General features: G+C 35.6%; 1 protein-coding gene across 3 annotated transcripts in view; it reads right to left on the bottom strand.

The window, feature by feature from the left end:
• The window catches only part of MDGA2 (MAM domain containing glycosylphosphatidylinositol anchor 2), a 782,196-nt gene that overhangs the window by 263,616 nt on the left and 491,568 nt on the right, over nt 1-27,012 (bottom strand). For all 3 annotated transcript variants that reach the window (XR_005363220.1, XR_005363219.1, XM_038544626.1), the window contains exon 5: nt 8,893-9,025. Coding sequence is in view for 1 of the 3 variants with exons in the window: in XM_038544626.1 (XP_038400554.1) it covers nt 8,893-9,025 (133 nt within the window). In the remaining 2 variants the exon portion in view is untranslated. The remainder of the gene's footprint in view (nt 1-8,892; nt 9,026-27,012) is intronic.

Raw genomic sequence — 27,012 nt, forward strand, 5'->3', positions numbered from 1 at the left:
ATAATAATATTTTCTATGCCTATATTCATATTCAACATTTTGCCTAAACACACAAAACAATGTTTAACATGAAGACACTATATAGCCAGTGAATTTTCAGATTCCTTGAAAAGTAGTATCATATTTTTCTACAAACCATAGTGTCATAATATATGGATGTCACACCATATTGCTTTTTACTTATGGTTCCAAAATGAAAAAGATACACATATTACAATTTTTATCAGATTGAACTAAACTTAAAGTTGAAAGACAATATGCAATGAGGCAAGCCTTGAGTTATTAAGTACTCCTGATCAACATCATCAGGTGAATTGGAAAGATATAAGAAGAGGAGTTTATCTTCTTGTCCCCCTTTTTGCTCCCTTTAAGTAAGAGTCTTAGTCGATTTAATCCCAGAGAAATTTAACAAGAACATATTACACTGCTCATTTTCCTAGTAGTTTGTTCAATTTCCTGTTGTGCTTAATTTTTTTCTCTTCACTTTGGAAATATATTTTAAAATTTGCATTTAATATGTGACAATCATTTTGAAGGAATTTCTTACCTCCTGTTACCTGTTACGTCAAACTATCTGAAATTGCCTATATCTCACCATGTTAGAACTAACGCAAACTAGGGTTGCTGGATTTTGCTAGAGACAAAATACTACTTTGTAGTGTTTTCCTTGGCTGACCTAAAACCCTGCCTCTTGCTTGGCTGAGCACTTTGCTGGATTGCCAAACCAAAGTGAAAACTTTGGTGTAAAAAGATGTGACAGTTGTATGAAAACTATTCTTCTGTTTTTTTGATAACATCCAGTCTTGTCAAATCAGGATATTGGGTGCCATTAATAAAACAAGAGGCCAAAGCTATCATCAATAAATTCCTATTACATAATGTGTCTATCAGAAATCAATGCTGCTGACTTGCCTGTACATTTAATCACACACTGGATCATGTGTGATTAAAAGATGCAGCCAATAAAATGCTCAAGTAGTAACAATACAGCAACAAAAAGCACAGTGACTAAGAGGAGCTGACAGAAAGAAATGCTGTTCAAAAGATAAACTAAAGCATATTAGTAAACAATTGGACATACCTATTTTCTATGGGAATACAACAGTAGCAAATAAAACAACAGAAGTATGTCACTATCAGAAAAAAAAGTAGTTCTTAAAACAGACTTTCAGAAAATGGAAATTGAGGGAACAGCTGAGATCTTTGTGATGCTTTGGAAATAACTGCCACAATAGCAAACCAAAAGTACATGTTATGTCTGGACTTAAAATCAAAAGATTGATGTTAATGCATTTCTGATGCTCAGCTTGTCTGTTATTTCCCATTTTCCAATCTCCTCTCAGCTTCCAGTCCCTCTTAACAATACACTAGATACCTTACTACTGTATAAATTACTACAGGCTCTCTCTCTCTCTCTCTCTCTCTCTCTTTCTTTCAAATTTAACTAAAAGTCTTTATGAACCAATGTGAACTTTTTAAATTATGGCTACTTGTGGCTCCCATGACTCCATGATAGTAAAAGTGACCATAAGGCTACAATTTAGCCACACCACAGAGCCTTAAATCCTATGAGTAATATGGTTAATCTTACTTAAACTTACCAAAATGTATAACAAGGTAAAAACAAAATTGATAATTTTAAATGCTTTAGAGCTTGAGGGAGGACAATAGCCAGGGATGCATCTTCTCTTGATGAACATTAAAGCCTCCCTGCCAGTGAATCCTTTAAATTGTGTACAGGAAATATTAGAAGCACAATATTTGCTAAGATTCCTTCAAATAGGTGCACTAGGTTCAGAGATTATTAGCTTCGCTTTTTCCTGAATAGTAATGGAGGCCCCATAAATAAAAGCATAACAGCATAATGATGTATTAATATTCTTAAATTGTGTAAACCTGAACCTTTCTTGCATGGGCCTTCAGATTTAAGAGTATCTGTTTGTAAAGAGGCTGCATTCTACTTCTTTGCAGCCATCTCATTTCATCTAAGTTTTCATTGTTGTTGATGTTATCTTGCTAAATAAAAATGAAACATTTTGGAGTGAATTTTCGTCTTCTCATCAACTGAAACCCATCTCAGAGCACATTAACAACATGACTGAGCAGAAAAGCAAGTTCAAACAGTTGAAAGAATTGGTCATAGCACTTCAGATTGATGAGAGCCAGGGTCCACACCCAGATCTTCTCACTGAAGTTTTTTTTACATAGATTTGCTCAAAGCTCTATATGCACCAGCATTAACAACTGTAATGAAGACTAGTATCCTATATGGAGGCAGGCTGTACGTTGAATTAGATCACTGGTTTGCCTGGGATTATAGTTTTCTAGGATGGGACTTTCACGGAGTCTAGGCAAACAGGGATGGTTGGTTACCTTAAAGGACACCACTTGATATAATCAATTATAGTATTAAGTTAATAAATAATGGAATTAGGTACACACACTAATGGAAATTATTGTATCTTCATCATGAGAGTCAATAATCTATAAATTCAATTTTTTGGTATATGATCATGGAGATATTCCGTATCAGAAGTTATGTGTAGTAAAATCAAAAACCATGAAAAAGTCTAAAATGCATTTATACCAATTTAATTAGTACCTATAATATTGCGATTTGGGCAGTTTCAATAGAACAAGAGAGTTTTGAAAAGTACTAACCCATGGTCTACAAATCCATAATCTAGAAACAGTTTGAAATTAAAAATTAATTATTTTCAGGTATATAAAAATCCTATTATTCATTTTAGCATATCTTCACTCAACTTGCTGAAGGAAATTTTATAAAACACATGGTTTGAACTTTTGTATTCTTATGAGTAATTTTCAAATTGTTCAGTTTAATTATAATATAATAGCATATGAAAAATAGCAACTCCTTAAAGTTACAAAAATCTTACCAATGAATTATTCTAGATGTTTGCTAAAACACAAACTATTTGATATGCTCCAAAGTATTTGTGTTAAGTTGGAAGATAGCATGCTAATAACTTACATACATTTTAATGAATATACAGCATTTCCTTTCCATTGATTAAAAGTGTTTTTTATTCTTGTTCTGTTTTTAGATATTTACTGTGTCTGGGTTATGATGCCTTCTGGGAGAGTTGATAGTTCATGAGGAATATTTTATACAAGAACTCATGGTCCAAGTATAACTTTGGATATAACTAACCAGAAAAATGCATTGTTAGGACAACAAAATACACAGGTGGAGGGAGATCGCAACAACATGCAAACTTCTTGTTACTATGGTAATAGGATTTTGGAAAATCTGGGTCACCTTGTTGCTGTGGAAACAGTCTCAGGAAGACCAAAGTTGAAACCCCATAATGACCACTGCTTCTATCCCCAGATACACTGCTTAGTCATCATCTGTATTTTCACATTTCTGAAGATACATTAATGAGAATAAGACATATATCAGTTTGATTACCTTAGGAAATAATGAGCACTCAGATTAAGAATCTGCTGCATATCAACACAATTGCAAAGTTTTCCAATTTTCCTTATATACCATTATTAATTTCACAAAATAACATTTTTATTTCTGTTAAATATTTTTGCCAATAATAGTTTAGATAGAAATATACCAGAATATGTATTCATTTCTATAGATTTTTCTGAGAAATATAATTTGCCTACTGCTAAAAGTAATTTATAAAAAGTTATGAATTTATTTCAAGATTAGTCATCAATGGTTGAAGCTGTATTTTGTCTTAACAAAAAATCTAAGATTGTTGTCACCATCTCACCATGATTACTGATAGTACCATTTTATTCCTTCTTTCTATTATCTAGGTTAACAACCCAATTATAGCTACTATATATTATACTTATTATGTGCCAGATACTTTTTATAAAAAGTTTTTCATTTTATAGCATTGATAGCCTACAAAACCGAATAAGGTGAAACTTTATTTTATCCTCATTTAGGAAGGGGAAAAATAAATTTAGATAAGCTAAATAACATCTCCAAGTTCAGAAAATCAGAATTTGAATCTAAGGCTTCTGAATTTCAAAATTCATGCAAAAGAGTTAGAGGAAACATTCTCTAATGACAGCTTATCAACAATACGTGTGTTCTGTTGGTGTTTCTAATAGTACTAATACTGTTTTTTTAGAAAATCTGAATTATCGGGGTGCCTGGGTGGCTCTGTGGTTGAGCATCTGCCTTTGGCTAGGTCGTGATCCCGGGGTCCAGGATCAAGTCCTGCATCAGGCTTCCCCCAGGGAGCCCGCTTCTCCCTCTGCCTATGTCTCTTCCTCTCTCTGTGTCTCATGAATAAATAAATAAAATCTTAAAAAAAAAGATAATTAGATAATTTTTACAAATGCTATGTGTGAGCATCCTGAATCAAAGGACCTATGTAATTAAGTAAAATTAGCCCCACCTGTCCCATTTCTTTATAGAACGAATGCATTATAATGTCTCAAGCAGATATAAAAGATGTTTTTTATCCTAATATAAGTAAACTACTTAATTCTTATTTGCCTTTGAAACCATGAGACATCAACATATAAGTGCTTGAAATATATTAAAATAAATTTGTTTTATCATAATTTCTATACGCTCTGATGTTAGAAATATAATCTGAGAAATTTTAATATATAATATTCACTTACCATAATTGTGATAATTTAAAATATATACTTATATTTATCAATATTCTAAATTTATAAATTTACAAATTTATTCTAAATTTACAAATAAAACAAAGTCCTGTTTTAATGAAGAAAAATGCAGCCACATTGAGAATTTATCAATCAAGAGCTAATATTCTTTTGCTTCCAAATGGGAGGAGAAAAATAACCAAACAAACTTTGGACCCTGCTACAAATTTATGATGATAAAGAAATAAATCTAACGCCTCTGGTTTTATAACACTGTTTGAATTATCATAATAAGTTCTAAGACAGCTAGATTAGCTATGATAAATCATGACATTTCTGTGACACAGAATTTTTCATAGTATACCAAGTAATCAACAGGAGGCAACAAAGGATTGGATACTCCATGGTAGACATACAATTTTAAACTCTACTATAATGTCAATCATAGTAGGAAAGTTAAGAAAACATGTTGGTAAACCTACAGATGATATTGCCTTTTAAAATGACATCTAAACATGAGCTTCTCTGAGCAGTTATAAAAAAGTGGACTTTAAAAAAAAAAAGATTGTATTTATTTATTTGAGAGGGAGAGACAGAGCACAAGCAGAGGGGAGGGCAGAGGGAGAGGAAAAAGCAGACTCCCCACTGAGCAGGAAGCCCAACAGGGTGCTTGATCTCAGGACCCCAGGATCATGACCTGATCAGAAGGCAGATGCTTAAGTGACTGAACCACACAAGACCTACCAAAATAGACCTTAAAAAAAAAAAAAGTTCCTATTCACAAAGTAGAATGGATTCGTGGAGAACACCCTAACAATGCAGACAAACCTGTTTCCAAAGTAATCATTTACAGTGGTTTAAAGGTGGTTTAAAGTGTATATGTATTGCAGGTCATTCACAGAAAGTCTAATTCAGCAGGTACAGGGAACGGCCCAGAAAACTATATTCCATGATGCTATTGTTCTGCTGCAAAACTCTTAAAAAACTTTATCTACAGCAGACACTATTCCCATCTTCATATGCTATGTCATTTGGGCATTGTGTAAATCAAGTCAATACACTGATGACAATTAAAATTTCCTTTACTATAGAGATGTTAAAAGAAAATTTTATTTTTACCAAAAATACATTTAAGTCAATTATTTCATCTCCATTACAAAAATTATTTCCAAAGTTACCTTCAACATACTAATTAACAAAAAGTAATCAAACATACCACAATATTTATTATAGAATGTTCTCCCTCTCAATATGTTCAACATTTTACTTGACATTTTGCAAACCAAGATTTAAAAATAAGACCTTATGTTATTTAAAGAGTCACAAGAGTGAGACCATAAAAAGTATCTGTGTCTCACACTGATTATGGCAATGGTGACTCCTGATACTCTCCCAGTGTTAGAAAGCAATGGACTAGCCGGTATGCACTTGTCTGTTTACAGACGTGTTTGCATGAAGATTGTGAAAGCTTAATTTATTCCTGCTGTAATTTAAGAGTTACCCCAATGATTTTTACCTATTTGAAATGCACCAACTCTTCCAACTTTGAGCACAACCAGATGGGAAAAATGCTGAAGCAAACCTGGTTTGAATATGTAAAGCACCAGGCACATGACATGTTTGATTATAGTTATTGAAGAGTCACAAAAGGGACCAGCTTATATTTTTAAATCCAATTACTTACCATAACCCAAATGTTCATTTCCAGTGAATGTTAATCTAAAACTTTTGTGAGATAATTTATAAGAAAAATAATAGGTTATTTTGTTAGTTCAGTCTAGATATACAACACTTTAGCCTAAAAATAAAGAATGGAACAGAAAGCTGAAGAGTTAAAACATCTATATTACAGAGTTACTGCACTCTCTCCAGAGAACAGGGAGTGAGTCTTTGTTTTCTGAGCTGACAATTGTTAAAAAATCACCTCAGAAATAAAGTCACCCAGCTGCTTTATAAGAGCTCAGGAATTGGAAAGTCTATCACCTCTTGGTAATCTTCTTTCAGCTTTAGGAAAAGAAGTGCTTATTTATTCCTAATAAAACTCTAGCTGAGATTTAGGTTCATTTTCTCTGGCTCCACAAAAGTCTTGAATAGCTAGTCAGTCTCCTATTTAAAATAACTCTTCAATCATTGGGATAAATTTTGTCCCCACTCATTAGTAGCTGTGGGACTTTGACAATTAATAAAAATATACATTCCTGTAGCAGAAAAAATGTTAAGTATGATTTTATTGTACCTCCCAGTCCTTAAAGAAATGTTGTTTCTAGTTGATTTAGTTCATTCTCAAAACAATCTAAAGAGGATACCTTAATCAATATAGGCCAGTGTGTTACAGGTCGAATGATAAAGACATGGTAAAAGAGACAAACAAAACACAAAAAAAATCTACCTGATTACAGCCCAGTAGTTATAAAGATAAACTGAGATAGTAAATGTGAAATACTTTTGAAAGTAATAAAGCACAGCTCAAGGGCAAAGTTGTAACATATGTAATAATATACCTATTCCCTTTGTTCTTATTCTACTGGAATACCTTTACCCATCCCATAGGACCTACTTCCATTTTATTTCTAATTTTTCTCTCTGGATCATGTGTATTTTAAAAATACATTAAAGAAACTGAGAAAAACAAAATTATAATAATATAATTATTATAATATAATAATTCACCAAGTATTTCATGCCAAGAACAACAGCATAATTACACCCATTTCTTCTATGTTAACCTCTGATATTTATTTCTCAATATCCTATTTCTTCTTTTTTTAAGTGAAATGAGACTATTAACCTTGCATGTGTTAGGTCCACTTAGATTTTATATTTGTATCTTTTTCCTGTAACGTGGTTTCCCTCTTTTTTTTTTTTTTTTTAAGATTTTACTTATTTATTCATGAGAGACACAAAGAAGAGGCAGAGGCATAGGCAGAGGGAAAAGCAGGCTCCCAGGGGGGAGCCTGATGTGGGATTCAGTCCCAGGACCCCGTGATCCGCGGACATTCAACCACTGAGCCACCCAGGTGCCCTCTCCTGCAAGCCTTTCTCATCCTTCTTAATAAAGTTTATTTTAATCTCCCACATTCTTCTTTTACCTTCCACTAATGACTTTTACCCGTTCTCTTACTAAAGCTTTTCTCTAGTATAAGGCAATTTACATCTTAGCAAGTATCATTGCAGACCCATAATAGGAACCCAATATGTCTCTGACGAATACATGAATGAATACATTTTAAAAATTATCTTTCAAAATTTTAACAACTCAATGGAACTTATGTTGAGGAATCAACATTTGAGCACATGTTTTCTTCATCTTCCAATAAAGTCCCGTCTTCCAATAAAGTTCCTTCTATTGGAAAATTGACAAATTATGTTCCATGTGCTTTATGTATCTTAACTCATTAACTCTTCCCTACAACGTTATAATTTTGTGAGGAAACCAAGACAAATAAGTATGAAGCGATTTGCTCCAGAAGATCCATGAGCTAATAAGCAGCAGAATCAAAACGTATACCTAGGCACACCAAACCCACACTTTGCGAGATTTTTGTTAACAAGAAAATTATTTTTAAAACTATTTTAATAACATTATTTGAAAGTAAAAATTTACATTAATTGCCACTGAAAGTTTCTCAAAACCAGCTCAAATTTTAATTTATTATGGTGATTCTTTGCACACACTCGTGCAAAAGACAATCCATTCCCACGCTCTCTCTCTGCTCTTTCATTTAGCAATTCCTCCTTAATATGCTTGCAGTTATTCTGAGGTCTTTATTACTAAACACAGACTAACTTAAGTCACAATCATGCTAATGTTTTGACATTTTCTACAAAAATACTTTCCTAAAAACACCTACCTGAAATTACCAATTAACTTTCTTGACTTGAAACAGGGTAAGAGAGAGATTCTTTTATTTAGCTTTGGAATCACAAAACACTTTTAGCAATTTAGACCATAAATTTTTATATGGAGAATTTAATATTTCTCAGAAGTTCTTTAAAAAGGATATGGCCATGACTATGACATTTATGAATACACAATTTTAAGGAACTATAATTTTGTATGTTACATAAACAAACACTACATGGGAACATACTGCAATTAAACTTTACAGTGTGCATTTACCAATAGCATTTTAGATATCACAGTCTTCTCGGGGGTGGGGAGCAGAGATGACTTGTTCCCACATATACCACAGAAATCATTTGGTCTATATGAAGCTTAACCTTTTTAAACATTAGTTGTGTATAACAGACATAAAACATTGAGAGATCGCTCCATACCTGTTTTATTGGAAAGTCTAAATGACACCATCTTATCAGGAATATTACATACATTCCTCACTGAAGCAATGCAGCTATAATTAGCATAGTCCTGAGGTCGAAGATTCTTTAGTTTTAAGATCTTGGTTTCACCCTGAAAATGTAGAAAAGGTCATTAGAAAAAGTCAATGGTAACCAAAATGAATGAATGGCATTAAATTTGTATTAAATCATGTATTTTTCAAAATGTGGCAGACTGTCTTATCTTTTTAAGGAAAATGCCCTAAAAAAAAAAAAAGAAAAAAAAAAAAAAACAAAAAAACACGCATTTAAAAATAATACTGTAATGTGCCCAGAGATAGAAACTAACAGAGTACAATGAAAATTCATAATGTTTTCTTTGCAAACCAGCTTCCTAGGGGGAGAAATCTATTTCTGGTGGTAGTTATGCAAATTATTGTGCAAAGATCAGAACAGTGTACTTAATAATGGAGTTTATTCAACAAATGCTGCAATCTATGCAGACTTCCACATGAAATGATTTCAAAGGAATGGATTCTGAAGAAGAGCCAATAAATGAAACACTGTTGGTAGAACAAAGTTATCAAAGTCAATCTAATGACAGGCAATTAACTTTATATACATAAATATTTTGGGGAGGAGGGGCAAGATGGCAGAAGAGTAGGGTCCCCAAGTCACCTGTCCCCACCAAATTACCTAGATAACCTTCAAATAAGTCATCCTGAAAATCTACGAATTCAGCCTGAGAATTAAAGAGAGAACACCTAGAATGCAACAGTGAGAAGAGTTCGCGCTTCTATCAAGGTAGGAAGACGGGGAAAAAGAAAGAAAGAAACAAAAGGCCTCCAAGGGGGAGGGGCCCGCGAGGAGCCCGGCTGAGGCCGGGGCGAGTGTCCCCAGGACAGGAGAGCCCCGTCCCGGAGGAGCAGGAGCTGCACCGACCTTCCCGGCGGAAAGGGGCTCGCGGGGAGGTGGAGCAGGACCCAGGGGGGCGGGGATGCCCTCGGGCTCCCGGGGACACTAACAGACACCTGCGCCCCGGGAGAGTGCGCCGAGCTCCCTAAGGGCTGCAGCGTGCACGGCGGGACCCGGAGCAGCTCGGGGGGGCTCGGGGGCGGCTCCGCGGAGGGGGCTGCGGGGCGGGAGCACGAATCCAACAGCGCAGGCCCCGGAGCACAGGGCGCCGGGACACAGCCCAGGATCCGGCCTCCCCTGGGACAGGCAGAGGCCGGGAGGGCCCAGGACAGCGAGGACGCTCCTGCCCCAGCTGAGCAGATCAGCGGCCCCGCCCGGAGCCTCCAGGCCCTGTAGACCCAGAGCTCTGTAGTTGCTGCGGGAGCTGGCTCCAGGGCTGCAGAGCTGGCCCCGCCACTGGGGCTGTTCCTCCTGGGGCCTCACAGGGTAAACAACCCCCACTGAGCCCTGCACCAGGCAGGGGCACAGCAGCTCCCCCAAGTGCTAACACCTGAAAATCAGCACAACAGGCCCCTCCCCCAGAAGACCAGCGAGGCGGACAAGTTCCAGGGGAAGTCAAGGGACTTAAAGTACACAGAATCAGAAGATACTCCCCCGTATTTGTTTTTGTTTGTTTGTTTTGTGTTGTTTTGTTTTGTTTTGCTTTTTGATTTGTTTCCTTCCCCCACCCTTTTTTCCTTTCTTTTTCTTTCTCTTTTTCTTCTTTTTTTCTTTTTTTCTTCCTTATTTCTTTTTCTCTTTTCTTTCCTTCTTTCTCTCCTCTCTTTTTCTCCTTTTCCCAATACATCTTGCTTTTGGCCACTCTGCACTGAGCAAAATGACTAGAAGAAACACCTCACCTCAAAAGAAAGAATCAGAAACAGTCCTCTCTCCCACAGAGTTACAAAATCTGGATTACAATTCAATGTCAGAAAGCCAGTTCAGAAGCACTATTATACAGCTACTGGTGGCTCTAGAAAAAAGCATAAAGGACTCAAGAGACTTCATGACTGCAGAATTTAGATCCAATCAGGCAGAAATTAAAAATCAATTGAATGAGATGCAATCCAAACTAGACGTCCTAACGACGAGGGTGAACGAGGTGGAAAAACGAGTGAGTGACATAGAAGACAAGTTGATGGCAAAGAGGGAAACTGAGGAAAAAAGAGACAGACGATTAAAAGACCATGAAGACAGATTAAGGGAAATAAACGACAGCCTGAGGAAGAAAAACCTACGTTTGATTGGGGTTCCTGAGGGTGCCGGAAGGGCCAGAGGGCCAGAATATGTATTTGAACAAATCCTAGCTGAAAACTTTCCTAATCTGGGAAGAGAAACAGGCATTCAGATCCAGAAAATAGGGAGATTCCCCCCCGCTAAAATCAATAAAATCTGTTCAACACCTCGACATTTAATAGTGAAGCTTGCAAATTCCAAAGATAAAGAGAAGATCCTTAAAGCCACAAGAGACAAGAAATCCCTCACTTTTATGGGGAGGAGTATTAGGGTAATAGCAGACCTCTCCACAGACACCTGGCAGGCCAGAAAGGGCTGGCAGGATATATTCAGGGTCCTAAATGAGAAGAACATGCAACCAAGAATACTTTATCCAGCAAGGCTCTCATTCAAAATGGAGGGAGAGATAAAGAGCTTCCAAGACAGGCAGGAACTGAAAGAATATGTGACCTCCAAACCAGCTCTGCAAGAAATTTTAAGGGGGACTCTTAAAATTCCCCTTTAAGAAGAAGTTCAGTGGAACAATCCACAAAAACAAGGACTGAATAGATATCATGGTGACACTAAACTCATATCTGTCAATAGTAACTCTGAATGTGAACGGGCTTAATGACCCCATCAAAAGAAGCAGGGTTTCAGACTGGATAAAAAAGCAGGACCCATCTATTTGCTGTCTACAAGAGACTCATTTTAGACAGAAGGACACCTACAGCCTGAAAATAAAAGGTTGGAGAACCATTTACCATTCGAATGGTCCTCAAAAGAAAGCAGGGGTAGCCATCCTTATATCAGATAAACTAAAATTTACCCCGAAGACTGTAGTGAGAGATGAAGAGGGACAGTATATCATAATTAAAAGATCTATACAACAAGAGGACTTAACAATCCTCAATATATATGCCCCGAATGTGGGAGCTGCCAAATATATCAATTAATAACCAAAGTGAAGAAATACTTAGATAATAATACACTTATACTTGGTGACTTCAATCTAGCTCTTTCTACCCTCGATAGGTCTTCTAAGCACAACATCTCCAAAGAAATGAGAGCTTTAAATGATACACTGGACCAGATGGATTTCACAGATATCTACAGAACTTTACATCCAAACTCAACTGAATACACATTCTTCTCAAGTGCACATGGAACTTTCTCCAGAATAGACCACATACTGGGTCACGAATCGGGTCTGAACCAATACCAAAAGACTGGGATCATCCCCTGCATATTCTCAGACCATAATGCCTTGAAATTAGAACTAAATCACAACAAGAAGTCTGGAAGGACCTCAAACACGTGGAGATTAAGGACCATCCTGCTAAAAGATGAAAGGGTCAACCAGGAAATTAAGGAAGAATTAAAAAGAATCATGGAAACTAATGAGAATGAAAATACAACTGTTCAAAATCTTTGGGATGCAGCAAAAGCAGTCCTAAGGGGGAAATACATCGCAATACAAGCATCCATTCAAAAACTGGAAAGAACTCAAATACAAAAGCTAACCTTACACATAAAGGAGCTAGAGAAAAAAAACAGCAAATAGATCCTACACCCAGGAGAAGAAGAGAGTTAATAAAGATTCGAGCAGAACTCAACGGAATCGAGAACAGAAGAACTGTGGACAGATCAACAGAACCAGGAGTTGGTTCTTTGAAAGAATTAATAAGATAGATAAACCATTAGCCAGCCTTTAAAAAGAAGAGAAAGGAGACTCAAATTAATAAAATCATGAATGAGAAAGGAGAGATCACTACCAACACCAAGGAAATACAAACGATTTTAAAAACATATTATGAACAGCTATACGCCAATAAATTAGGCAATCGAGAAGAAATGGACACATTCCTGGAAAGCCACAAACTACCAAAACTGGAACAGGAAGAAATAGAATACCTGAACAGGCCAATAACCAGGGAGGAAATTGAAGCAGTCATCAAAAACCTCCCAAGACACGAAAGTCCAGGGCCAGATGGCTTCCCAGGGGAATTCTATCAAACGTTTAAAGAAGAAACCATACCTATTCTACTAAAGCTGTTTGGAAAGATAGAAAGAGACGGAGTACTTCCAAATTTGCTCTATGAGGCCAGCATCACCTTAATTCCAAAACCAGACAAAGACCCCACCAAAAAGGAGAATTACAGACCAATATCCCTGATGAACATGGATGCAAAAATTCTCAACAAGATACTGGCCAATAGGATCCAACAATACATTAAGAAAATTATTCACCATGACCAAGTAGGATTTATCCCCGGGACACAAGGCTGGTTCAACACTCATAAAACGATCAATGTGATTCATCGTATCAGCAAGAGAAAAACCAAGAACCATATGATCCTCTCATTAGATGCAGAGAAAGCATTTGACAAAATACAGCACCCATTCCTGATCAAAACTCTTCAGAGTGTAGGGATAGAGGGAACATTCCTCAACATCTTAAAAGCCATCTATGAAAAGCCCACAGCAAATATCATTCTCAATGGGGAAGCACTGGGAGCCTTTCCCCTAAGATCAGGAACAAGACAGGGATGTCCACTCTCACCACTGCTATTCAACATGGTACTGGAAGTCCTAGCCTCAGCTTTCAGACAACAAAAAGACATTAAAGGCATTCAAATTGGCAAAGAAGAAGTCAAACTCTCCCTCTTCGCCAATGACATGATACCCTACCTAGAAAACCCAAAAGTCTCCACCCCAAGATTGCTAGAACTCATACAGCATTTGGTAGCGTGGCAGGATACAAAGATCAGTGCCCAGAAATCAGTGGCATTTCTATACACTAACAATGAGACTGAAGAAAGAGAAATTAAGGAGTCAGTCCCATTTACAATTGCACCCAAAAGCATAAGATACCTAGGAATAAACCTAACCAAAGAGGTAAAGTATCTATACCCTAAAAATTATAGAACACTTCTGAAAGAAATTGAGGGAGACACAAAGAGATGGAAAAATATTCCATGCTCATGGATTGGCAGAATTAATATTGTGAAAATGTCAATGTTACCCAGGGCAATTTACATGTTTAATGCAATCCCTATCAAAATACCATGGACTTTCTTCAGAGAGTTAGAACAAATTATTTTAAGATTTGTGTGGAATCAGAAAAGACCCCGAATAGCCAGGGGAATTCTAAAAAGAAAACCATATCTGGGGGCATCACAATGCCAGATTTCAGGTTGTACTACAAAGCTGTGGTCATCAAGACAGTGTGGTACTGGCACAGAAACAGACACATAGATCAATGGAACAGAATAGAGAACCCAGAAGTGGACCCTCAACTTTATGGTCAACTAATATTCGATAAAGGAGGAAAGACTATCCATTGGAAGAAAGACAGTCTCTTCAATAAATGGTGCTGGGAAAATTGGACATCCACATGCAGAAGAATGAAACTAGACCGCTCTCTTTCACCATACACAAAGATAAACTCAAAATGGATGAAAGATCTAAATGTGAGACAAGATTCCATCAAAATCCTAGAGAACACAGGCAACACCCTTTTGAACTCGGCCACAGTAACTTCTTGCAAGATACATCCACAAAGTCAAAAGAAACAAAAGCAAAATGAACTATTGGGACTTCATCAAAATAAGAAGCTTTTGCACAGCAAAGGATACAGTCAACAAAACTAAAAGACAACCTACAGAATGGGAGAAGATATTTGCAAATGACGTATCAGATAAAGGGCTAGTTTCCAAGATCTATAAAGAACTTATTCAACTCAACACCAAAGAAACAAACAATCCAATCATGAAATGGGCAAAAGACATGAAGAGAAATCTCACAGAGGAAGACATAGACATGGCCAACATGCACATGAGAAAATGCTCCGTATCACTTGCCATCAGGGAAATACAAATCAAAACCACAATGAGATACCACCTCACACCAGTGAGAATGGGGAAAATTAACAAGGCAGGAAACAACAAATGTTGGAGAGGATGTGGAGAAAAGGGAACCCTCGTACACTGTTGGTGGGAATGTGAACTGGTGCAGCCACTCTGGAAAACTGTGTGGAGGTTCCTCAAAGAGTTAAAAATAGACCTGCCCTACGACCCAGCAATTGCACTGCTGGGGATTTACCCCAAAGATACAGATGCAATGAAACGCCGGGACACCTGCACCCCGATGTTTATAGCAGCAATGGCCACGATAGCCAAACTGTGGAAGGAGACTCGGTGTCCATCGAAAGATGAATGGATAAAGAAGATGTAATATACGTATACAATGGAATATTCCTCAGCCATTAGAAACGACAAATACCCACCATTTGCTTCAACGTGGATGGAACTGGAGGGTATTATGCTGAGTGAAGTAAGTCAATCGGAGAAGGACAAACATTATATGTTCTCACTCATTTGGGGAATATAAATAATAGTGAAAGGGAATATAAGGGAAGGGAGAAGAAATGTGTGGGAAATATCAGAAAGGGAGACAGATCATGAAGACTCCTAACTCTGGGAAACGAACTAGTGGTGGTGGAAGGGGAGGAGGGTGGGGGTGGGGGTGAATGGGTGACAGGCACTGGGGGGGGCACTTGACAGGATGAGCACTGGGTGTTATTCTGTATGTTGGTAAATTGAACACCAATAAAAAATAAATTTATTAAAAAAAATAAATAAATATTTTGTGGATACATATCAATGACAGATGACAGATGTAAAACGGCCTTAAAGAAGCATTCATGAATGTTTCTAAATCATTATCGTTCTTGCTGTTTTAGTTTTCAGAAGTTAAAGGTCTAGATCTTCCAGGTAAATCTGCAAAACTGTAGATAGACTCAAATCAGGCAGGTAGCCAGTAATGTCTTATAAACTCTAGATGAGCCAGGAAAGACCACATAAAACACTGAAATTGTTCAAACAGTAACAGAACAAACAACCACAATCAAAGGAAAAAAAAAAAAAACTACTGCCCAATTTAAAATAGATCTTTAGAGATTTCATCACTTTCTAAGGTCATTAATGCATCTTTTCGAAATAGTTCTCTTCATAAGTAACTTAATTATGAAAACTGTAAACAGTATCCCAGTGAAATCATACTGGTATAGCAATTTGCAAAATGTTTTTTTTTTCCAGATAACTTCTATATGTACTATGTGTAACATTACTCAAATCCTAAAAATTGCAATTCTTCATACACTCTTTAGAAGGATCAGTATACTTAGTAACAAAGGCTTTGCCTGATCATTTGCTAAAAAGCTTGCTCACACATAGGCCTGCACATTTCATTTTCCAAATGTGTCAAATGAATCTCTCCTTCATTCAGTATGCAAGTGCACTGTGGCCATAATTCCATTTGTTCTCTGTCAAAATCTGGTCTTAAGTCAGTTACTTTCCCCAGTGGGCTAAGAAACTATCTTTTAATTTTTCTTTAGGAAAGACATATTATTTCTATATAAACAAATGCAGATACATCCCACACAAATATACATAGTCACTGTGTGTGTTTCTAGAACTTTTACTTATTTATTTAAAGCTTTTTTATTTTTTATTTTTTTTTAAAGACTTTATTTATTTATTCATGAGAGACACACACAGAGAGAGGCACAGACACAGGCAGAGGGAGAAGCAGGCTCCATGCAAGGAGCCCGATGTGGGACTCGATCCTGGGTCTCCAGGATCACACCCTGGGCTGCAGGCGGCGCTAAACCGCTGCGCCACCGGGACTGCCCTATTTAAAGATTTTTTAAATTTTATTTATTCATGAGAGACACAGAGAGGCAGAGACATAGGCAGAGGGAGAAACAGGCTTCCCGTAGGGAGTCTGATGCAGGACTTGATCCTTGGACCCTGGGATCATGCCCCGGCCAAAGGCCGACTTTCAACTACAGTGGCACCCAGGAACTCCCTTAGAACTTAAATTTAAAATATGTTCTTGGTGTATTACAGAATTCTCATTTATATTAACTAAATACAATGGCTAAAAAAGTGCGTGTTTGGTTAGAAAGCATGGTTGAAAGAAAATGTCATACTAAGAACCAGTTGATTCAGATAATTTTTGAATGAGATTATTGCTATATCTTACTCCTTCTACCTCTGTGACTGTCACCACTTAGATTTCTTCAATTTTCTTTCTCTTCTCAACATTTAACTGTGGGTATTCACTGGAACTCTTGTTTGTTCCACAGCTAATTCTGAGTGGTAAATTTCCTGAGGTGATCTTCTCCTTGCTACTATAAGCCCTATCTTCCTGCCCCACCTCAGGTCTCTATCTCTATTCTAGAATTCTCCCTTAAGTTTCAGTTACACAGACCAAATTTTCACCTCAATATGTACATTTTGATGTCTCACAGACACCCAAAACATCTTAAAATGAACTTCAGATCTATTCCTCTAAATTTACTCTTCCTTCTTTAATAATGAGACTATTAGACTTTCAATTACTTCTTATTCATATATTCAGTATCTCCCTCTCAGATTCATTTGACTTTGAAACATGTTCATTCTTTTTTTTTTTTTGAAACATGTTCATTCTTGACCATTCTTTTTTATTTTTAAATGTAATGCTCTAGACCCTACATTCTGCTAATAAATTCTTGATGATGCTTATTATAATTTAAGAACACAAACAAGCGGGGTACCTGGGTGTCTCAGTCGGTTAGTTAAGCATCTGACTCTTGGTTTCAGCTCAGGTCATGATCTCAGGGTCACAATCTCAGGGTCTTGAGATCAAGATCCAGATAGGGCTCCACTGGGCATGGAGCTTGTTTAAGATTTTCTCTCTCTCTCCCTCTTTTCTTCCCTCTCCATCCTTCTCTAAAATAAATACAATCTTAAAACACACACACACACACACACAAACACACAGAAGCATAATGATCTGCAACCAGAAATTCTTTTAATATACAAATCTGATCATGCCATTTCTCTGCTTAAATCACATGGATGACTTAACTATAGTTCTTAAAATGAACACAACAGCTATTAACGTGACAGTCAGCTGTATATTATCTGCATTCTCCTTTCCTCACCAGTCTCCTCTCATTCTCTTAGTGCCTTACATCTAGCTTCCTTCTACCACAGAACCTTTGCACATGCTTGGCTCTTCATCTCTCTAGCCTTATCAATTTCATCTCATTCTTAGATCCCAATACTCCTCACTTCTACAGGTAACTTTGCCTCACTTTCTAGAAGAGGGGAAATTCTTTTCATGAGATGTGCTTTTACCTCTTCATAATACATTCTCGTTTTTCCATTTATTTCAGTAATGGATTTATTTTCTGCCAGACTCATCCTCTTGCCAGTAAGTACCTGGGGGCAGGATGTCTGTCCTGCTCTCAGTGTTATGTTCCAAGCATCTAGCACAGGACTTAGCATAGGAGAGATGGTTTGTAAATGAATACTTTTTTAATTAAAAGTGCTATAACTACCTATATTTTGCCATTCAAGACTTTGCTTTGCACATATTTATTTCTCCAGGATTTATTATCTGCTTAGTGCCCAATACGAATTCAATAGATGTTAATATATGTATAGTCAATATTCTAAAAGCAATCATACAGTGATAATGATTCTCAAATATATACAGAGGAGAAACAGTGTCATTTAGATGTATATTTAGTGATAAAGTCTCTTTATTCACATAGAGTTAATTAATTCTGCCAGTACTTGTTTCTGTTTCCACTGATAAATTATTTTAATCCATGTTTTAAAAATAATATTTCAACACTACACTGTAATTGTACCTACCAATGTCATTACTGATGTTCCTTTGTTACAATTCAATACATCTTTCTTTTGTATGCTTCTATACTTCCGTGTTTATTTCTAACACTTTAGATTGCCTTTGCTACTCTGACAGCCCCATGTGTAGGTAATTATTTCATAATTTAGTCACTTCTTGGTTGTTTTCCATTTCATTTTTTATCCATTGTATGAATTTTAGTCTTCAATCTTCTACTAATATACTCCCAGTGGAATCTGATCCATTATTATAGTTTTTATTAGCGTCAATGTATAGGTTCCTGATAAATCTCTAAACAAACAACAGAAAAAATACACTTGAAAAAATCATCAATAATATTATAATTAATAAAATCTAACTTCTCCAATTTTTTCCTGTACTTTTAATTGCAATGTTTGTTAGTAATTATGATCTTGCACTTGTATTTTCCTTCACTCTGGATCTCTTAAGATAATCTCTCCTGGTTTTCTAATTCTTTTTGAACATTCCTTTTTACATATTTATTAATGTCATGTATTGACTTCTATTTTTCCTGCATTACCCTTCCCCCCTTCAAAAAGAAATCACTTCATACTTTGCCTAACAAGTTAGGCTTGCCTCTTCTATTTCAAGATTGTATTTTTTTTTTTCTCTTGTATGCCCCTGGCCTCTTTGTGCATGTCCTCTCCTCTATCACACCTCTGACTTCTAGCCTCAGCTCATGTTCTTGATAACCTATTGATAAGAGATTTTCATCAGTTAGGCATACAAAGTCCTATTAAACTCAGTGAATTCACTATTATACTCCATTATACTGGCTGCACTACCTATTTTCTGTTCTGATGTTGTTATTTTTAATGCCAGCTGCCATCATTCTCCCATAATCCAGACTCAGAAGTCCTGTCACTATTCATTTTTTTTAGGTTTCTCATTACCCCACATTCGATGATGTCGAGAGCTTTAGATTATTCTTTAATTTTCTTTTCATGAAATGACCTTTCCTTTCCGAACCTATGCATAAAATTTGCTTTAGACCCTTATGTATCATTGATTTAACAAACAGTGCTTGAGTGTTCATTTTGGATAAGGTAATATACTGTCTACTCTGGAGAACTGCAGCTCTCTTTCATTCTAATCATTCCATAGCTGCCACCAGACATGCGTTCATCATACCATGTCCATGCTAGAAAACTCTAACCAGCTCTTATCTGAAATACCATTGCAAAAATGCTAGTATGTCATTTGAGACCCTATGTAGTCTAAGCAAAATTAGTTTTTCCTTATTCCTCAAACTCCTTATTCCCATCAAATTAGTTTCATCACTATTTTGAGCTATCTTTTTATAATATCCAACTCTGTCATCTTTTAAGAAAACACTCCTGGGGCACCTGGGTGGGTCAGTTGGTGATGTGTCTTATTCTTGATTTTGGCTCAAGTCCTGATCTCTGGGTTCTGAGATCAAGCCCTGCATTGGGCTGCTTGAGAGGATTCTCTTTCTCCCTCTCCCTAAGCCTCTCCCCATTAAAATAAATAATCTTTGAGAGAGAGAGAGAGAGAGAGAGAACACACCCTACCCCCTAATATGCATCTTTTTCATTCCTGTCTTAACTGAAGTGCGGTTCAAAAAAAAAATTGTAGACATTCTATAGTCTTTTCTGACCTTCTCAATTAGAAGTAAATTTTCATTTTCTTTGGAACTTTTATTATATTTGTATGCTAAGACATCTATTTGTAAATCGCTATTTAGTGTTTGTTTATGAGTTACCATTTAATTATTACCTTATGTTCTTTAACTGAATCTTAAGGCCCCTAAGATAGTCACCCTGTTTCTCAAACAATACATAGTAAGAAACTTTTCATATCCATTGCTTAATAAATATCTGTTGTTTGACAGAATGCATTTAAAGTTTAGTCTTTTCCAACCATCATATCCTTCAAGAAGAAATGTCATAATATATAATCATAATGACTTCTAAAATAAAAGGCAAAAATATAAAATCTATAAAAATTAGACTTCATTCTTTTTCTCTAAGCACTTGGTCCTTTGGTTAGATTGCTATATTTCTTGTATCACCCTCATTACTTTCTCACTTCTCTATTCCCTTTTTTAAAATACTTTATTTATTTATTCATGAGAGACACAAAAAGAGAGAGAAGCAGAGACATAGGCAGAAGAAGAAGCAGGCTCCCTGTGGGGAACCTGATGTGGGACTTGATTCCTGGTCCCGGGGTCATGCCTTGACCCAAAGACAGATGCTCAACTGCTGAGCCACCCAGGTGTCCCTCTCTACCGTTTCTATAAAACTTGTCATATTAATAATCAATTAGATACCGATTCTGTCTCTAATTTTTCTACATTGAAGTATTTTCACTTGGACTATTAGAATAGATACACGGCCAACTCTTCTGCTTCTCCCTGTTCTTGGTAAAAAATAAAAATTATATGAAAAAAAGTCAATTCCTTTAAATGTTATGCTGGTGACAGTACTTCCTGTCTGTCAAATATTAAGCAATAGCCAGTTTCTTGACTTAAAATTAACTACAACCATAGAGGGAATGATGTGCTTGGAAATTCTGTTTCTTGATATAATGCCGCGAAGAGACAATGATCTTTGATAAACTCATCCTAAGTTGAAAATATCATAGGTTGACTCTACCTCTGCAACTAATAATAAGTTATATGTTAATTAACTGAATTTAAATAAAATATCATAAGTTGAAAATGCATTTAATATACTTAATATACCAAATGTCATAACTTAGCCTAATCTACTTTAAACATGCCCAGAACTCTTACATCAGCCTACACTTGGGCAAACTCATCTAACATAAAGCCTATTTTATAATGAAGTGTTGAATATCTTGAGTAATTTATTGAATATGATACTTAACATGAAAAGCAGCATGGCTATATGGGAATCAGTTGTTTACTCTCGTGATCACGTGGCTGACTGGGCACTGTGGCTCACTGATGCTGCCCAGGATCACAAAGAGAGTATCTAACTGCATATTGTTAGTTCTGAAAAGATCAAACTTCAAAATCTGAAGTACGGTTTCTATTGAAGAGTATCACTTTCACATCATTGTAAAGTTGAAAAAGCATAAATTGAACCATCCTAAATCGGGGACGAATTGTATATGTTTTCTGTATACACACACACACACACACACATATACACACACATATATATAACATATATGTATACAGCTTTTATTTTGCTTTTTTTCTGCATTATATATTTGTATTGATCTGCCTTTTCCAGGAAGATAACTTCCCTTTGAGTTCCACCTCTATCATTTGTGCGGTACATGTTGTCAATTCAGTAGACTTCTGACTAGAAAAAAATAGAGCCAACTCATTGTCTTGCACATAAGTTTTCAGTAAACAGTTTTTAACCATATTGACTCAAATAGTAATAAATTCTTAACATTAGGGGAATAAAAAATCTTAACATTAGGAGAGGCTGAAACATAGATTTATAAAGCTGAGTTAGGGGCCACCCACAGGATTAAAGTCAGTTATGAATTAGAAATGTAAATGGGGAGTAAGCCACAAGGGAAGGAAATACATAAAAGATATATTTTAGGTATTAAAATACATATAAAACAATCAGATATATGTGAACCAACAGCAAAGATACTTTGGTCATTAAAATATAGAGGTCATTACTGTAGTGGACATATTCTTTACTTTTTTAAAGATTTTATTTATTTATTCATGAGAGACACACAGAGAGAGGCAGAGACATAGGCAGAGGGAGAAGGAGGCTCCCTGTGGGGAAGCCTGATGTGGGACTCAATCCCAGGACCCCGGGATCATGACCTGAGCCAAAGGCAGATGCTCAACCACTGAACTACCCAGGTGCCCCAGTACTGGATGTATTCTTGAAATGTTTTGTATACCTATGGTTCTGTAGTTAGGTATGTGCCTGGTGTTTACATTATCTGAAAGTAACGATACAAATAGGAAGTAATATTTTTAAGGCTTAAAAAGAGAATTCATGTTACCCCTTGAGATGATTTCCACAAGTATGGCCCAATAAATATAATGGTTTGCACACAGCATATTTTAGTTAATTCTTATGCAGAACAAGAACAGCAAAATGGGCACATGAGAAAAAAAGACAAAAGAGAAAGAATAACTTTTACTGTGCACTCTAGATCCATGATATCCGAAGGATTTAGATATCATAGGATTGGAGAATTACTCTGGGTGAGCTAAGTTACTTAATTTATATCTAGTAGTCAGAAAACAGAGTACCAAGATATGTAAACCTAGGCAGCATGTCATAGTGAAAAGAGCTAATACTGACAAAGCCTATTGAAGGAATACAGAAAATAACATGCAGAGTTATGGGAGAATTTGAACCTTACCTACTTAATTAATTCACTACATTCAGGAAATGATGAAGGCATTAAGGATGACCCTGTTCCCCTCAAGAAACAGCTCCCAAAATCCATAATATTTAAAAAATGTATAGCATAATGCATAATAAAACATAAAATATCAATATATGTGTGCATATATATGCTATCAAATAGCATGTATATATATTTGAATGTATACATTTATAATTATTTAGACGACTACTTTTAACTGGTTTAATCACATAACATTAATTTTATTCTTTTGCTCATATACATTTAATATTCTGTGATGATAGAAGGTTTTTTGCATGTGAATTTCCATGATTTGTAAAAAGGAATTTTCAGTTGATTATTGTCTAATTATATAATTAGTCTAATTAGCCTAATTATAACTAATTATGTAATTGATGTAAATATGTTCAGTCTTGTAATTAGATGGTGTAATTACAATACACAAGATGATGTCATGAATATCTTTATGAAAGTTCTAGAAAAATAGCAAAAATGTGTGTAGTTTGTAATATTTAAGTAAATATTTCTTTAATATTGACCAAATTATTTGCAACACCTATATTTAAGCTTTTAAATCTACTTTTTATAAATAAAATAAAAAAGAGAAGGCATTTTATGTATTAGTCTGTGGCCCTTACCAATGTTGACATTGTATAGTGAAATAATACCCACAGTCTCAAGCACGAGTTCTAATTTCCTTATAAAAGAACTTAGAACTTTTCAAATATTTATTTTCAGCTATCAGTAAAAAATTAAAACCTTTTAGTTCACAATAATTTTTCTATCTCTAGCAGCTAATTTATTACGAACTTATAAACTGACACTGTATGTTAGCTTACATCTTCAATATTGAGTGGAAGTATAAATGCATAATTATTCCTCTTAAACTTATTGCATTATATTCTTTTTAAAAAGATTTTATTTATTTGAGAGAGAGAGAGAGAGAACAGGGGTGGGGAGTAGAGGAAAAAGCAGACTTCCTGCTAGGCAAGCAGCCAGATCTAGAACTCCATCCCAGGAACCTGGGATCACAACCTGAGCAGAAGGCAGACACTTAACTGATTGAGGTGCCCAGGTGCCCCTTATTACATTAGATTCTTATAAATTCTCTCAGACTTAGGAACTCAGGCCAATTTCACCTCAGAAACATGAGCTATATAAAAAAGTATAAATAAGATTTTCTCACTCAACAGAATGATCAAATAAATATTTGATTCAAATGGATGTAATTAACTTAATATGAATGGGAAAATTCTATTTAATAAAAACAAGACATTATTATTGAAGAGCAAAACATAGTATCCTTAAAAAATTAACTTTCTAATGTTAAAAAATAAGCACACTATGATCTGTAATGTGAATCATTCTATAACATAGTCCCAGTATACTGCCCCAGCTTTACAGTCCACTGTTTCCCATCTATACCAATTGTTGTTCCAGCCAACCAGAGACACACAGCCTATCTTAAGAGATATTATCTTCCTTCTGCATTATTTTATGTACTATTGTTTTCCACCTTGAGTGGTCTCTCAGTGGCATTATTCTGTGCCTCTATGTTGACAATGATTTTTACTTTGTATCATAATGATTATTTACTTTAAGTCCTCCCCATACAGATCAACAAAGTTAGCAGAGGAGGAGCCATGCCTAGTAACTTCTATATCTCTGGCAGAGAGTTTTCCATATCTTACACATAATGGATCTAAGTTATTTTAACTGGATCTTCTTTACACTTTGAAGCCACAGGCCACAGGATCTATGGAAATAATTTAAAATATTACTAAAGTACTACAATACAAATGGTGCTAATATGGAAAGTTTTTCCAACATAAAGTACACATGGTAGTTGATAGGGAACAACCAACCAAGAAATCAAGAACAGCTAAGAATTTTATAATTTACATAAATACATATAAAAACAGGCAGAATAAGCAAAAGAAAATTAAATACTATTCCTATCTCATTACAAATACCAAATTCTTTATTTGGGAACTATTTCAAGGATACAACACAAAATTAATTTTAAATCTAGAGCAAATTTGATATGTAGACTAAACAATTAATGCCTTTAATTCAGTAACATAATTCTGGATAGTTACTTAGAAATGTGTGACTTTATCTTCCAATGTAGAGAAAAACAACTACATATGGTAACACTGTAAATTAGAACCTACATAGAAATTACATTTTATCATTGTGAAAATAAAGACCACAAGCTAAGTTCATTTTGCTGCTTTCTACTGCCAACCATAATTCACAGTCCTTCCAAATTTCCAAGGTGGCAAGAAGCTAAAAAGAGGTTGTTGTTTGCCATCAAGAAGATTCATGGCGGGGGGGGGGGGGGGGGGGGGGGGGGGGGGGGGGGAGGCCCTGCATCATGTTCATCTGTATTATAAAAATTCTAGCCCTGAAATTATCAATCTATTAATTCTAAATTTGTCATTCAACAGAACTTTTAGAGAAACTCTGCCCATTCTTTAGCTGTCTATATTTGAAGTCATGTAGTAATATTATCATAAGTACTAACTGCATCCCTTCTGGAGAAATTGTGTATTTAAACAGAACTCCAAAATGGCAGCCCAGAGGGCCAAATACAGATCTCTGGCAACAACGGGCACTGTATTGGTTTCTAAGATGTGGGCATGCACAGCAAGCTTCATCAATTCTTATTTTCATATTACAAGATTTACACATATATGTTACCAGATTAGTCTCAGTGAACATTTGAATTTGTTTCCTGCACAAAAGTAAACCGATTATGCCCATTAAAAAAGAAACCCTGGGTCTTCCAGGTGGCTACCTACACATGGCTGCCTGGCCCATGAGATGTAATTTCTTTATAAGAAACTCTTCAGAATTTCTCAAGTAAATGGCCAGCTTGCTATACACTTACGATAAAAATACATATGCACAAAGAGACTCAAAAATTGTATCTCACAAGTTGATGACTAAATAAAATTAACTGAAAAATTTTAAATATGCTCTCAGATTGTTCATAAAGCAATATTACACATGATAAAGCACTAAAATAAAAATGAGGAGGATCAAGTTTTTCTTTGATTTATTATAATACATCGCCAATATCCATCATCCTCGGTTCAAAAGCAATCTCCTTAAACTCATCTACAGATTCAAAACAACTTTATTCAAAATCTTATTAGACTTTTGGTAGGAATTGACAAAATTATCCTAAAATTTAAGTGGAAATATAAGGCTAAAACATCAAAATCAGTTTTGAAAAAAATGGACATAGTTGGGAGATTTATTCTTTCTGATTTCAAGATTTACTATAAAGCCACAATAATTAAGACACTGTGGTATTGGCATAAAGACAGACATATAAATCAATGGAACAAAATAAATAGTTCATAAATAGACCCTAATATACAGGGTCAATTGATTTTCAATTTAAATGTCAAAGAAATTCAGTGATGAATGATCTTTTTAATAAATGGTGGTAGAACACATGTAAATCTATCTGCATAAAATGAACTTCAAGCATTCCCTCACACTATAAAGAAAAATTAACTCAAAATGGAAAGAAAAGTTGGTAAATATAAGTGAATAATGACTGTTCCAAAGAACAAAATAATATGTTGTTGATTTTAAATTATAATTAAAATACTAGACAAAAATAAGATAAAATACAAAAAGAGTAAATATTCTTTTTTTTTTAAGATTTTATTTATTTATTCATGAGAGAGACACACAGAGAGAGAGAGGCAGAGACATAGGCAGAGGGAGAAGCAGGCTCCATGCAGGGAGCCTGACGTGGGACTTGATCCCAGGACTCCAGGATCACGCTCTGGGCCAAAGGCAGGCATTAAACCGCTGCGCCACCCAGGGATCCACAAAAGAGTAAATATTCTTAAAATATTCTAAGTT

This window comes from Canis lupus, chromosome 8 (genome assembly GCF_011100685.1).
Source record: "Canis lupus familiaris isolate Mischka breed German Shepherd chromosome 8, alternate assembly UU_Cfam_GSD_1.0, whole genome shotgun sequence".
Taxonomy (NCBI): Eukaryota; Metazoa; Chordata; class Mammalia; order Carnivora; family Canidae; genus Canis; species Canis lupus.